Source organism: Mytilus edulis, chromosome 6, assembly GCF_963676685.1.
Source record: "Mytilus edulis chromosome 6, xbMytEdul2.2, whole genome shotgun sequence".
NCBI lineage: Eukaryota > Metazoa > Mollusca > Bivalvia > Mytilida > Mytilidae > Mytilus > Mytilus edulis.
The window spans coordinates 75,928,972-75,944,441 of record NC_092349.1 but is presented as its reverse complement, the minus strand read 5'-3'; the positions used below and the strand labels follow the sequence as shown (position 1 = coordinate 75,944,441).

At 31.0% G+C, this 15,470-nt stretch overlaps 1 protein-coding gene across 1 annotated transcript in view; it reads right to left on the bottom strand.

The window, feature by feature from the left end:
- LOC139526624 (uncharacterized) overlaps positions 1-15,470 on the bottom strand; it is a 119,920-nt gene that overhangs the window by 85,529 nt on the left and 18,921 nt on the right. Inside the window, exons 15-23 of the mRNA XM_071321783.1 lie at positions 14,555-14,681; positions 13,316-13,407; positions 12,684-12,848; positions 11,639-11,761; positions 3,653-3,787; positions 2,865-2,984; positions 2,262-2,402; positions 1,746-1,933; positions 793-892 (exon numbers count right to left, since the gene is read on the bottom strand). Coding sequence (XP_071177884.1) covers positions 793-892; positions 1,746-1,933; positions 2,262-2,402; positions 2,865-2,984; positions 3,653-3,787; positions 11,639-11,761; positions 12,684-12,848; positions 13,316-13,407; positions 14,555-14,681 — 1,191 coding nt within the window. The remainder of the gene's footprint in view (positions 1-792; positions 893-1,745; positions 1,934-2,261; positions 2,403-2,864; positions 2,985-3,652; positions 3,788-11,638; positions 11,762-12,683; positions 12,849-13,315; positions 13,408-14,554; positions 14,682-15,470) is intronic.

Below are 15,470 nucleotides of genomic sequence, written 5' to 3'. Positions count from 1 at the left end.
TAGAATTTTGAAGATTTCAGTAATTTAGCGTGACTTAATGGTGCCACAACCCGATATATGTGCATTGTATTGTCAAAAACTGCCCATATTAATGTAGCAGAAGCATTCAACTGTCCAATAAATAACTAAAGGTTTACATTTTAACAATTTTGTAAAACTGTTATATTTTGGGGCCAAAAAGGGGTCTTACCGGACCTACTCCTTTATTACTGTGACTTCATGAAAAAGGCAATGATGCCTGGTGACTTCACATATAAAGAACACAACTTTCTGCATATTTGAAAAGAAAGGATAAACTCTGATTAAATATTATCTAAAAATCATTAGAGAAACAGATTTCACCACTACATCTCTTGTATTTTGATATTTCTCCACTATCAACAGTTAAATTTTAAATATTTAAAAGCTTTTCAATCAAACATGGTCAACTTTTTCAATGTTTATTACCACAAGAGATTGTAACATAATAACAGCTGATACAAAAGGACCACTCAACCAGATCAGTAATTTATCATTGAAAATCTCAAGTTCATTTTGCCAAATTCTTAATAGTAAATGAACCTGAAGAAAGTTTTGTTTCCTGGTATTGGTTGAACAAACACTTTGAGCAACCTTGGCCTTGTCACAGAAAACATTTGTTTGGTGGTTGAAGGCTTAGCACCCAGACAAAATGAAGAATAAAGAAAGAAACTGGCACTTATGGTCAATTAAGATTGGAGATTAACTCATCTTGCCATAAGCAAGGTTTTGATTTAACATAAAATATTAATACATGTAATGGTCAATGCTAACCTTTGACTGCCAATTAGACTTAGTTTTGTTGTTGTAATATTGGTATGTTCCTCCACCAGATGTCGCTAGTGTCTTCATTAAGTGATGATTTACTGCAGGACTGAGAAAAAAAAGATAAAACATTATTTTATATTATACTAATTTAGATTCTTTAAAAATAATATTTAAGGTTCATCATAACCTTTTTAAAAATACATGATTGGCCATATTTACACCACAAAATTACATGAAAACCTGTACACCTCATAAATTTAAGTTTTAGAGGCATCCAAGGGACTATAGAACTAAATTTTAAAAGCAGTTTTTATTTCAGAATCTTATAAGCTTTTATGGTTTTTGTACCTAATCCCTAAGATTTTGAAAAAATTATTAAAGTTTGGAAAAATATTTTTTTAGTATTCCTTATTTGTAATATTATTAGTGACTTGTAATTTAATTCCTATTGATGACTTTTAAAAACAGTTCATTTTTGGGGTCTCATTGTTGTAAAAGCCCAGATAATTTTGCAAAAAGCTATATTTCAGAAATCAAGTGATAACGCAGCATTAAGATCTAAAATGATAATATAAGGACTAGAAATGCATTGTAATCTTCATGTTCTCAGAATCTGTTCATTCAACACAATGTGACAGAACCAATTCAGAAATTCATATTTCAACCATTTTGAATAAAATGTATTGCACAATATCTGACATTTGGTAAATGACATCTATTACTTTTCATTGTTCTAAGCACAGGGATATTACCTTAATGTAATTCCATTATATATTGTTTTTTTACCTAGTTTACAATATTCAATATCAATTTATGCAATACAAGTGTAACGCAAATGTTTCAATTATATATTGTAAATGAATTCTTAATGAGTGGATAAAGGTAAAGTCTCTTTCAATCAATAAAAGAGATGTTACTTAATAAGCAGCAGAGAATAAAAGATAGATTTTTATACCTACCCAACTCCTGCAGTGAAAAGTCGATTCTGATCACTCATTTTTCTGACCAGTGATAAAGTTTCCTCAACACTAGTCATGTGACCATCTGATATAAGAATGATACTTCTGCTGCCCTCTGGTGGACTGAGTAAGAACAAGGACTGTAACAAAGTGACGACAACGGTTCCTCCTTGGTCACACTCAGTTGACTGTAAATAAAATATGTTAGGATCAAAATCAAGCAGTTTTGAAATACTGTGTGGATTCATTATAAATCTTTGGATACCAATATTTGTGTAATTTGTGGGTACAGATAAAACACGAAATTAAATGTTTAACAAATAACCAATCTGAAACAGGTTTGTATGCAGACTTCTGCAAAACCATAAAACTAAATATCCATGAACATGCAAGTTTTCCTTAATCCCCAGAAAATAAGTAACAGAGAAAATAAATGAATCCACGGTGAAATACTTGAGAAAGTCCATCAAAATCAATGAATAAGATTTTAAGATATTAAGTTTAATATGATTTTACCTGAATAAAGTTTGTAGCTCTTTGTACTGAATCTTTTGTTTTGAGTTGTGGTGATGGGAATAGCTCTTTAAATGTTGTACCAAATGTGATCACATTAAAACTGGACTTGTCTGGTAACTTTGTCAAAGACAATAGGAAAACCTGAAACACATAATAGAAATAAATTATATAAAGAAAATCATTTAAATATTTTTTTTTTTTTAAATATATAGCTACATTTGTAGGTCAATTTAATGATAAAATACCAAATCTTTTTTTTTTACTATAGATGCCATCTCTTTTTAAAATTTGTAATAGAAAGCTACTGTCCAAGTTTTGTAAAATTCCATAAAAGTCTGACAAAGATCTTGTCTAAAAGGAACTTAAACCACAGACTGAACTTAATATGTTGACAAAAAACTTAAACTTGAACATTTGAATGAGAAATTATGATCAATATTCTTTAGTAATCAAAGCTCTGTAAACTCAACGTTTGTTATATTTGTAAAAAAACAATTAGATCCAAAAAGGTTTGGTTTAGATAAATGTTTTTGCTTTACTTTTTTTTAGCAAAGCTTCCTTATTTTTTTCTTTCATAGATTGATATTGTTTTTTATACATTACCTTTTTAGCATCCCTCCCTGCTTGACCTTTCATAGAATTAGACATATCTAATAAATAGATAACTTCCTGTTGGGGGTCAAAATCTGCATCAAACTCCGGATAAAATGTTAGCATGCAGGCCTAAAAAATAATTATCCATAAATAATTAATGCATAAAAAGAAAAAGTAGTACATTCTAATTGTACAAATCAAGAGAAAATCAAAGTGTTTGTGTGCACTGGAGGGTAAAGTTTGCTTTAATATATCAGTGGGAAGTAAAATTAAATGTTGCATTGTATGAAGCATTGATTGTATAGTCGATTCACTATAATTCTTGACAAAGGAAGATAAGTCCAATTTTTAAGAATGACTTACAGATACCTTCCAAAGTTATGTAATTTCCTGGACAAGTATAAAATTATTTTGTGACTTGAATAAATAAGCATTTATTTCACTGATAAATGTTCATGAATAGTATGTATAGAATGTATAATAATGTTATGATCAATGCACTATATTTTGTATATCTCAACGGAAGTGATAAAGCTTGGAAGATTTTGATATCAAGTCAGTCCCATAGGATTTTGATATCAAGTCAGTCCCATAGGATTTTGATTCCGTTCACATATACTGATCCCTATATGAATAAAAGGTGTATAAAGTCAGACACAATATCGTGCATGACAATATCTTCTCTGTGCTCAGCACCATACCAAATACTACTTTTTATTAGAATAATTACATGATCTGCAGATAAAAAAACTTGAAGTTAACATTATTTTTTTATCATTTTTTGTTACTATGGTTACCTGACTGTCCTTGTTAGGATGATTTTCTACCCACATTCGTGGTACATGTATTTCTGCCATGGTGACCAATAGCTGAAAACCATCATCTAGCTGGCTATTTTTAGGTAACTCCACTACTGCCTTGGTGGCCGTTGTCTGAAGAAGATTTCAGCACCACAAATACAAAACATTAATGAGAGGTGGCAACAAGGTTTACAACCTGATTTTTCTTTAAACTTGTAAGTCAGTAGAAATTAATGCTCAATTTTTATAATTTATAGGGATAACAAGACACAATCAAACCCGTTCTTATTAGTATTACTTGACTTACAGAAAACTTGAAAATGGTTCTATAAGTCCTAATTGACTAAAGAGCTACAATTCACAGGAATTTAAAAGTATACAAGGTAAACTATGTCATACTGATTGGAATTTTCAACAAAATAATAAATCAAATTTACTTTTCACAATCTGGATTCTCTCTGATGTTAACCTGTCGGCTATACTGATCATACTGTTGTAATATAACCTTTAATGCTTCCTCAACAAATGTACAACACAATGTAATGTTAATTAATATGTTTTTATGTATTATACCTTTGTTCAACTTAGGTGATACAAGAAAACGATGCTATATAATGTCAAAAAATATATTCCACCCTGCCATTAACTCAAATTATATGAATAGAATAGAATAGAATAGAATATTTTATTTACCAAATTAGGGCCCCAGGAGGGCATATGATACAGACAATATTATTATAAACAATAACATATGCAATACACACATAGTAAAGATATGTAACAAGTGTTATAAAAATAATAAAATAAAATAATATATCACAGAAAATACACTCAACGAAATAGTAGCAATGTATTATTATTCAATGAATACTATGTTGAAAATGACTCAAGTGCACCCGGTAAGTGTATCTTCACTTTGAGAAGACAAGCATGAGGCATTAGTAGTTTGTGCGGAGAAATGTCAATATATAAAAATACAAAAAAATACAAAAAGAACCCAATAAAAAACAAAGCAATTAAGCACTCCCACATTTGACTATGAGGTATACTGCAAATAACAAAGTTTATTTAATAAAGGATATTTAATATGACTTATCTGCAGAAAGCACCAAGAGTCGGTGCTTAAAGGGGAGTCCCTACTTGTACTTAATGCAGATGAGTCAAGCTCCTTAATTATTGAAAATATATTTTTAAAACATATTTCTAAGATTATAGATTCTGTGTCCAGCCAGCAAAGATCATCAAGGGACGGTGCCAAAGAATTTGAAATTCTTCTTATGATCTGTGCAGGCTTAACAGGGTATCCAAATTCATATTAAAGAGTTATAATGAATTAGTTATTGCAGATTAAGTTGTACTTTAATTCTTAAGTATCTTCTATATATTTGTAAAATGCAAATAGTACATTAGGATCCTCATTATTCATTATCCAAATTAATTTGTTATCAATATTTAAATTTTGAAAGTTTGGACATGATTTTAATATATTTTGCATCATTTCCTCTCTTTTTAATAAATGAGTGTCACATTTAAATAAAAAATGAACTTCATCCTCAACCTCACCTGAGGTGCACCTGAGACAAATTCGGTTTTGTCGAAGAGTACCCTGGTATCTACCAGATTCAATTTGCAATTTGTGAGCAGATATTCTTAATCTAGTAATACATTTCCTTTGCTCAAAATGTCGAATTATTGACAAATAATTTTCAAAACCATAGTTGCACTTGAATGTTACATAAGTTCGTAGTTTACCATCTTTATGTTTGTCTAGCTGTTTTTTCCACAATGCAGTATAGTATCCCTTAACTATCTGCCCACAGTGTAGTTTAAATGTTGAGTATTTTTCAAGAATATGTTTTTCTATGCCTGACATTTTTTCCCTTAAAATATTAATTGATCCATACCAAGAGGTTTTTTTTGTTTCAAATAGCTTTTTAGAACAATTATATGCAGCTTTTAACAAGGGAAATGATGAGCCAATATTTTCTAAACGATGCCAATATCCTAAAACATGTTTGACTATATCATAGTGAAGTGGAAAACAGCCTAATTCAGACAAAACTGCAAAGTTTGTACTCTTCCTATTAACGCCTAAAATATATTTGCAGAATTTAATATGAAGTTTTTCACAAAGTATCCTTGAGTAAATTGTATCCACTGTTATGTTTTCTTTTTTTAAACGTGCAGTAAAGGGATTGAAATATCCCCAAATTTCACACCCATATAAAAGTATAGGCTTTATTGTATGGTCAAAAACATGAATTGCATTTTTAACAGTAGGATTATGCACTAAAAAATCATTACATAGTTTGAAGTATGCTTTTAAGGCTCTTTGGTATAAATCATTCTGAGCATATGAAAAAGAACATGATGCATTAAATTGGATACCCAAATATTTATAATTAGATACACACTCCAGCTCATCTTTGTTGAAAATAAATTTTTGAGAGATATGTCTGCCTGCCTTGTTGAATATCAACACCTTAGTTTTTTTAGTATTTATATCTAAGCACCAGTCATTGCAAAAATTATGAAGTTCATTTAATTTCTCTTGTAGTCCTTCAGCTGAGTTAGATAAAATTACAATGTCATCAGCATACATAAGGCAATGAATGAGTTTGCCATCCAGCATAATTGGATCTCTGGTTCGTGTAAAATAGTCTGGAAGGCTATTTATAAATATTTTAAACAAGTTAGGACTCAAGTTATCTCCTTGTTTAACACCAAGCTTTGTTTGAAAGAATTCAGTTATTTTATCATGTATTTTTATACAAGATCTAGTTTCAAGATACATATTCTTTATAACGCTATAAAACCTTGAACTAACCCCAATCTCTAACAGCTTAATTCTAATTCCTGTATGTATTACTTTATCAAAAGCTTTATGAAAATCAACAAAGCAAGCAAACACTCTCCCATCCTTAGTATTACAGTATTTATCAAAAATACATTTTAAAACAAACATATGGTCAGATGTTCTTGCCTTTCTTGTGAAACCTATTTGACAATCATTAATTACATTATTTTCTTCTAAAAAACTATCCCACCTTATATTAAGTATACTGTTAAAAAGCTTACCAATTGCATTAGTGATTGTTAGTCCTCTATAATTATTTGGGTCAGTGACTTCACCTGACTTATGTAATACTGTAATATAACCTTCGGTCCAATTTCTTGGGTATAAACCATGAGACAGACAAGAATTAAATATTTTTGAAAGAGACGATAGTAAAACATTTTGACTGTGTTTAATCATATTGTTTGAAATGTTATCCAAGCCTGGTGATTTGTTACAACGTAGTTTAGAAATGGCAAAAGAAATTTCTTTCTCTGTTATAAGTTTATCAAGATTATTAAAACAAACATTTTTTTCAAGATTATCTAGCTTTTTTTCCAACTTAGCCACTCTTACTTGAATGACTCATGTAATTGATATAATCCATTGAAATGTGAAACCCACACAGATGGTGCCACAGCAGAACTATGGTCCTTATTATCATTATTTTTTAAATCATTAATTAACTTCCAATAAGATTTAGGATTATCATCATGTAGATTCTGTAACTGCTCAACAAGTGATTTTTTATATTCTTTATACTTAAATTTTCTAAGTTTAGAATATTGCTTATTAAGCTTATAATAGTGACCTCTCACTAATGGGTCATAAGGAAATTTTGAATATATTTTACCGTAACTTATTAATTTGTTTCGAAGATGGTACAAATCTCCATCAAACCATTTTTTTGTCTTTATTTTCTTATTTCTTAGTTTATTTCTTTTTAAAGAATTAGTAGCAGCAGACAGGAAAATATGTGATAATTCTGCTGCAGCCTCATCGACAGAGGATTGAGACTCTTTGATTATACTTTTATTAAATGTATCAATTTGTGTTTGTATATCTGGTAATAATAGAGCTGTCTGAAAGTTTGTAGGTGATTCATCTGACCATATGAAATTTGGAGATTTATCAAACATATTAATATTACAATCATTATCATCAACAGTAAATTTACTTGACATTTCCCATTCCAGTATACAATGACAATCTGAAATAGTAGGCATAAAGTTGTGAACATAAAAATATAAAATTTGATCCAGAATACTCTCCGACACCATCACATAGTCAACCACACTACTGCCGTTTGGCGTATAACATGTGTACTTTCCAAAAACATCCCCTAGGACTCGACCATTTAGTATCCTTAACTGGTTTAGAATACAGAGATCTAATAGACTCTTTCCCCTTGAATCAATTGTTGTATCACTGCTTTGTCTTTTCAAGATTTGCTTATCAATTGGATAGTTATCAAAAAGAGGTAAATAAGATTGATCATCATTTAAAATATAATCAGGGGAATTGGCAATTCTTGCATTAAAATCACCACACAGTAAAACATTACCCATTTTCATATATTTTGCAGTTTCCTGTTCTAAACATTCAGTAATGTCCCGGTCGAGTCCCTGAGTATATGATGACATTGAGGGTGGGTTATACACTACACACATATATAAGTCTTTTTGAAAACCAAAAAAATCCTTTTCTAACTTTATCCACATAATGTCAGTACAAGTGTTTTTGAGAATTTTTACATAAGGTTTGATATTTTTTTTAACTAATACTGCCAACCCACCAAAAAATCTGTTGTTTGCCCTAGTTTTAGGTCTACATACATTATAACAATTAAAAGGACCTATTCTATGAATATTGGACTCATATCCAATGTGTGTTTCAGCAAAAAAAGCCAAATCATATTTATCAATTTTGTTTAAGAAAAGGGGATCATCCGATTTGTTACCCTCCTTGTTCATAAGGCCCCCTAAATTAAGAAAGCACATTTTTAATGATGTGACTGTTCTTGGTGACATAGTCCCTTCTTTTCTTGTATTTATTTTAAATATCAAAGAAATTTAAAAACAAAATGAAAAAGAATTATTTAAATACTTTCCAAGTATATAAATATTTTATAAACAATATGATAAAGAATATATGCAAAAAGATAAACCTTTTTATAAGGTGCCAATTAAAGAATTAGAATTAAATGGCCGTCAAGTTAAATCAGTTGTTTTTGTCCTTGACTTGATTTTGATTCCTTTTTTTATCTTTCTTTTTATAAACTTAGTTAGTAGTGTACCAAAATTCCCTTGTGTGCAATTCACACATTCAATTGTAATAAAGGGAATAAAATTAAGGCAATCCTTGCGTTATTTGATATTCACTATGTTATTTAGAACTAAGTTGAATTTATATATGACTTTTAACTTTTCAAATAATAATGAACAATATTAAAAGTTTACAATATAATGTTTGTTCATTTATGACATCCTGAATTTTATATGATAAAAAAAAAAAAAAAATAGAACATGCAAGTTCTACTGCATATACATGTATTTGTAATAAAAAGAGAATTATGTGATATGAATATGAACAATATACATTATATATGTGTAGAATAAAATTGACATTAGTTATTATACAAAGTTAATCTGAATCTCCACGGCCACGGCCTCTACCTCTTCCTCGTCTGTTGCGCGATTGGCTCCTAGGTCGATGAGTGGGTGGGAGCGGAATATTGAGAATTTGGTGTACTGCTTGTTTTATGTTTGATGCCAGAAATGACACACCTTTATCGTTTAAGTGATACAAGTCGTTTTGTAATAAATCCTCGTTCGCTTGACCTTCATAGTACATGTTATTATGTTCTATTAGTTGGAATTTCTTAAGCTCTGTGTAATGCCTTCCATAGAAATTCTGTTTGATGAGAGCATTAACAATCTGCCCATTAGTGTGGTGCATCATGTCATCCTTTCTTGGTGTAGCAAGTGATATTATACATTTAACTTCACACCATTTCTCTTGAATAGTGGATATAAGTGCAAACAGCTCACATGCACAATTCTGTGGGGTTTTTGTCTTTAGATCGTTGGTAAGTATGTGTAAAACAACAACAGCTGGTGGAGTTTGAGGATTATAACCAAGGATATATTCATTTGTTTTATCCAGAGTAAAGCATATTTCCTTAATAGCATCTATACTTGGCGATAATTTACTTTCATTGATCCCACGAATATTTGACGTTCCTATTAGAAGGACACTAGGTTTCCAAATTGGTTGTTGGTCAACTTGTTCTTTAGTCTGGTGTTGTGACTTGGATGTTGCAGTTCCAGCGTGTTGACCAGAAATATCCATTGATGATGAAATTTGACTTTTCAGGTTGAGTATTTCATCCATCGCTTTATCCAACTGTAACCTTAAATTGTGCTCAGATTCATGAAGTGTTTGTAGTTCTTGGTTTTTTATAATAAGCCTATTTGCATTAAAGTCAAGCTCGGAGTTTGTTGATGAGACAAGTTTTTCTAATTCCTTTCTAGTCTCTACTAGCAGATTTCTACTATGAATATTCAAATCGTCATACTGACATTTTAGAAGCGTAACATTCCCCTTTTCAATTTGTAGTTGTGACTTCAGAGAATCTTTTTCTTCTTGTAATGTTTTGATTTTTTGGTGTACTGATTGTAATTCTTTAGACAGAGTATCCTTATCAGTGCTCTTTTGGTCAAGTTGAGACTGACCTTGCAAAAGAAGTATTTTGCACTCATTAACAGCTTCTACTATAGTTGTAGTGTCTTTTTCCTGACTAATTTGAAGTTTGCATATAGTGTCAAGGAAGCATTGTTGAAGACGAGACAAATTGACTTCAGTTTGTGAAGGGGTATCTGCTGCATTGTTATTATTATCAATTTTTGGGTTGGTTGGTTTTAGGTTTTGTGAAACTTCAGATTTTTCTTCATTTATATTGTTAGCATCAGTCTTGGTTTGTTTTTCTGAAACCGTCATTACTTGATCATTTATTGTTTGCTGTGTGACCACTTCATTAGGTTCACGACCTTCGATTGTTTTCAAGGGGGTCTCGTCATTTTCACATGTATCTAACAGCTTCATTATTTCAATCAGAATTGGGAAATCTTTTTCAACAAAGGAGAGGTAGTTACTTCCTTGTACTCTAATAGTACCTGTTGTTACAAAAAAGGTGACATTATATTTCAAGATATGTTCACTTGGATCTCTGATTTCTATTAATATGGAGTTAGCAACATCATGTCTGTCAGACCATCTTTCTGGTACATCTGACCATTTTATTACATTATCTTTTTGATTACCCATATTGTCAAAGTAAAGCAGGCTGAGAGCCTTTATCCAGGGTTGTATTCTATTTACAGAAGTGTGAAATGTAATCATATGGGCACTTTCTTCGTACATATTTACATCAATAGCCTCAAATTGACATTTCTTTGCTTTACCGGTACGCTTATTCAGTTTTATTGGTAAACAATTAGATGGTTATTCTGTATCTATCTTTGACATATCCGTGTCAATTTTAATGTTTTTTAAGACTTCGTTGCCGTCCCAGGACGCCATTTTGGAAATCCAAATTTACAACGTGTTCAAGAGTTTATGGTTTCGATAAGTACACGTACTGTCTTGTATCTTGACTTTAAAAGTGTGTAGGCTGCTATAAAAGTATTTAAGTCTATTAATTGTATGTGTTTGCTCGCCCTCTACCATATATATTCAGGATTATCATTCAGTTTTCAGCCGCGTGAAAAATGCACAGCCATTGTGTAAAGGGAGGTAATCAGTATCAAATCTGCACAAAAACTTTTCAATGATAGAGCAATTTTGTATATCAGTAGTCTTTTTATAAGTATGCTTTGAGAGATGTTGTATTTCAAAATAAAGTCACATGTAGAAAGTTGGTCTCAATGGGGTCTAAGTGTGACGCAGGATTGGTCAATTTTTTTAAAAGCGTGACATGTGAAAGTTGATTAATAATTAAGCGAGACATGGAAAATTACCTGCGCTGTTATGGCAACAAGAAGTGGGATACAGGATTCTCACTAAACATATAAGTAGGATCTGGGATCAGACCCCCCTTCAGACCCCCTAGAAAGAGCAAATCTCAATGGTCTGCTAAAATCAACTACCTTGACTTTAATTCTGTGTGTTGGTGATTTAACATTTCTAATATCAAAGGGCATTTCCATGGCAACTTGTAAAGACAGATCACATCTTCCAGTGTCCTTGACCTTCAAAGATGTTAGCTCAGACTGCAAAGAAAGTATATAAATGTATTATTCAAATATCACAACTGATAACAGAGACATTGCCTGCTTGCATTATGTGAAAATCTGTTAGATTGATAGTCTATGCTTGTTGTACTGAAATCATGTCAAAACTAATAACAAAACATACATTATTGGGTCATTTCCATTCGATATCATAAAATATCAGCTTCATGACACAATTTGAAGCTTCTATGTCTGATACCTGTGCTCACTTAAATCACAATGACAAGAACTTGCATTCTGATATCTGATTCATCTAATTACCTGTATGCCGATTTTCCTGAATTTGCAATAATTAATCTCGCATTTCCCTATATTCTTCAAAAATCGCAATAATAAATTCACACATTTATTTCTGAATTCATAGTATAAGTTTTTATTGGGTGTTTCAGCTGATATTTTATCATATCAATGTTTAAAAAAAAAACTAAAATCAATATATCAGTACAGGTACCCCGATTCATTAACACAAAAACTGCTTCCTGAATATCTATCCTCTTTCATTCCTTCTACAAAATTATTGCCTTGATAAGAGGGGAGATAATTCTTATCTAAGTATTTGTGAAGATAATCATACAATTTATATTATACACATGTACTAGTAAATAACAAACAGCTTACATTTACAGAGTTTAAAAAGTTCTGCTTTCATGCATTTACTGCAAAAGCAAATATTCAAAGCAGTAATATGTGTCAGTTGTACCCTTCAAAAATATTGAGAAAACATTTTGTAAAAGTAAAACACCATAACTAAACATGAACAGTCTGAAATTGCAAGAGGTGTGCATACCAGTAACATTGTTAGGTTCAGTCTACACCCATCTGTATATTTTATGAGAGCATTATTTATCTGTGTTTTCTGAGCCAGAGCTGTATCTGTATATTTCATGAGAGCATTATTTACCTGTGTTTTCTGAGCAAGAGCTGTATCTTGTATCCATGGTGCTACTGAAGCAGGTAAACTAAATGCTATGGCTTCATTCTCTGTCTGTAATTCTGATATGTAGGTTATCTTAATCAAAACTCTCGCTTGTGGAGGTAAATTCCCTACACTAACTGTAAACACATCCTGTAAAATAAAAAACAATTCAAAGGAGAAAACTAAGAGCCTTATTTATGTACAAAAAATGAATGAAAAACAAATATGTAACACATATTAAAACAAACTACTACCACTGAATTACAGGATCCTGACTTGGGACAGGCACATACATAGAGAATGTGGTGGGTTTAAACATGTTAGCAGGATCCCATCCCTCCCCTTACTAGGATGTCATAAACAGTCAGAGAAAAACATGACCTTGTGCAATGCCAAAATACAGGTATCGACAGATAGTAGATCCATGAATGTGTATATGTATATAACAATAATATTTAGTTTGCTTTTAACTTTACTGATAACCATATCAATATTAATACCAATAAAAACAATATTAAATGATCTAATAACAGTGTTGGATTGGTAACCTTTTAGAATAAGTTTATTTAAAGGATTGATAAAGGATTGATATCCTGTTCCCTGTTATATAAACTTACTGGTTCCTCTTCATCCATTAGGTATGCTCCATGTCCTTTACTTATGGCCTCTTTGTATTCCTTGTGAGCTTTTTCTTTTTCTTTTACCTCCCCTTTAATTTAAAAAAAAAATAGTTTACCATATATTTCAGGTGCAATTTTCTGCTTTAACTTATGACTGCCAATCTTTCTTTTTAACAAAAACAAAAAAACAAAACTATAACAAATGGAGATAATTAACAAGAATGTGTCCATAGTACACGGATGCCCCACTCGCATTATAATTTTCTATGTTCAGTGGACTGGGATAAAAAAATTCTAATTTGGCATTTTAACAAGAAAGATCATAACCTAAGGAACATGTGTACTAAGTTTCAAGTTGATTGGACTTCAACTAAATCAAAAACTACCCTAACCAAAAACTTTAACCTGAAACTTGCACTATCATTTTCTATGTTCGGTGGACCGTGAAATTGGGGTCAAAAGTCTAATTTGGCAATTAAATCAGAAAGAACATATCATAGGGAACATGTGTACTAAGTTTGAAGTTGATTGGACTTCAATTTCATCAAAAACTACCTTGACCAAAAACTTTAACCTGAAATTTGCACTATCATTTTCTATGTTCAGTGGACCATGAAATTGGGGTCAAAAGTTTAATTTGGCAATTAAATTAGAAAGATCATGTCATAGGGAACAATTGTACTTAGTTTGAAGTTGATTGGACTTCAACTTCATCAAAAACCTACCTTGACCAAAAACTCTAACCTGAATGAACGAATGAACAGATAGACGGAAGGACAGACGGACGGAAGGACGGACGCACAGACCAGAAAACATAATGCCCCTCTACTATCGTAGGTGGGGCATAACAACTACAATAATGTTGATCAACAAGAAACGTATCAAAGGTGATAATCCTAAACTATTTCAAAAGACAAAATTATAATAGATAATATTTGCCACAGTATGTCTTATTTACACCAAATGGTGAATTCCAAGACCAGTGAAGCAAAGTTCTGCAAGATTTTCCAGATTGTAAAGACAGACAATTTCATCATAATGTAACTGATAATTCTGTTAAGTACTGTTAAGTACTTCTTATTCAAATTTGTTTTCTAGTTTTTTCAAATGTAATTGAGGACATAATAAAATTAGAATTCTTTTTGATTTTAAAACATCTGATGTAACAGGACTTTTCAGAACAGTAAATTGACTCTGATCTTGAAGTAAGTTTTCAATTCTTGTTATTAAAAATACCTATGACATGTTTTCCATTGATGAATGCTTCAAACCCACACACAGCAGCTGTATCATCTAGTGGGAAAACATATTTAGCTTCAATAGGAACATTGTTGTCATTCTTGTATTCTTGTAATATAACAACCTGAAAAAAATATCAAACTTTGTATTACTAACAGATTCCAATGAACTTTTCTCATGATGGCAGAGGCAGATGCACATGTATGGATTTACCTTCATCCGAAACCCTCAAAGATGAATATTTGAAAGCCAATCATGTATAAGAACAAAAACAATTGAAGACCTATATAACAGAAAGGACCTAAAATTATAGCTAAATCTATCTTATGGTCAACTTTGTCTGAGAGAGTTGAAACCTCAATGGTCAAGCGGTCTAAATATTTTGTCTATAGTGATCACTAGCTGAGGCTGTGTCTTCAAAACCTTGGTTCAGCAACATGCATTCTTTTCTATTATTAATTTTCTAGGATTGTCAGTTTTCCTGCTCCAGATCATGGTTCTCTTTGCTACTGTGAAAGCAGAAATTTTCGGGGAGGATTAAATTTCATTTTTTTCTTGAAAAGAATATACCCACAAAATAAAATCATCTTGCGTAGAGACAAAACATTCAATCTTCATTTTACTCTTGAAACAAACGAAATTTGTTTATTCATCACTATAGATGATGTTTATTATGGTTAAATAGTATTATAAAGTTTGAATATTCAATTTATAACCACAGAAACCTGATGATCTGCTTAATAAATTACAACTTATGGTCAATGAAAAAAAAATAATCTTGGAATATTATGAACGGCAATTTTAATATAACCAAATTATCCATTGTTATCATTGTAGAAAGAAATTTAATTTGAATACTGCAAATTCAAAAATTATTGCATTCATATTTTTTGTGATTTTTTAAAAATGAACA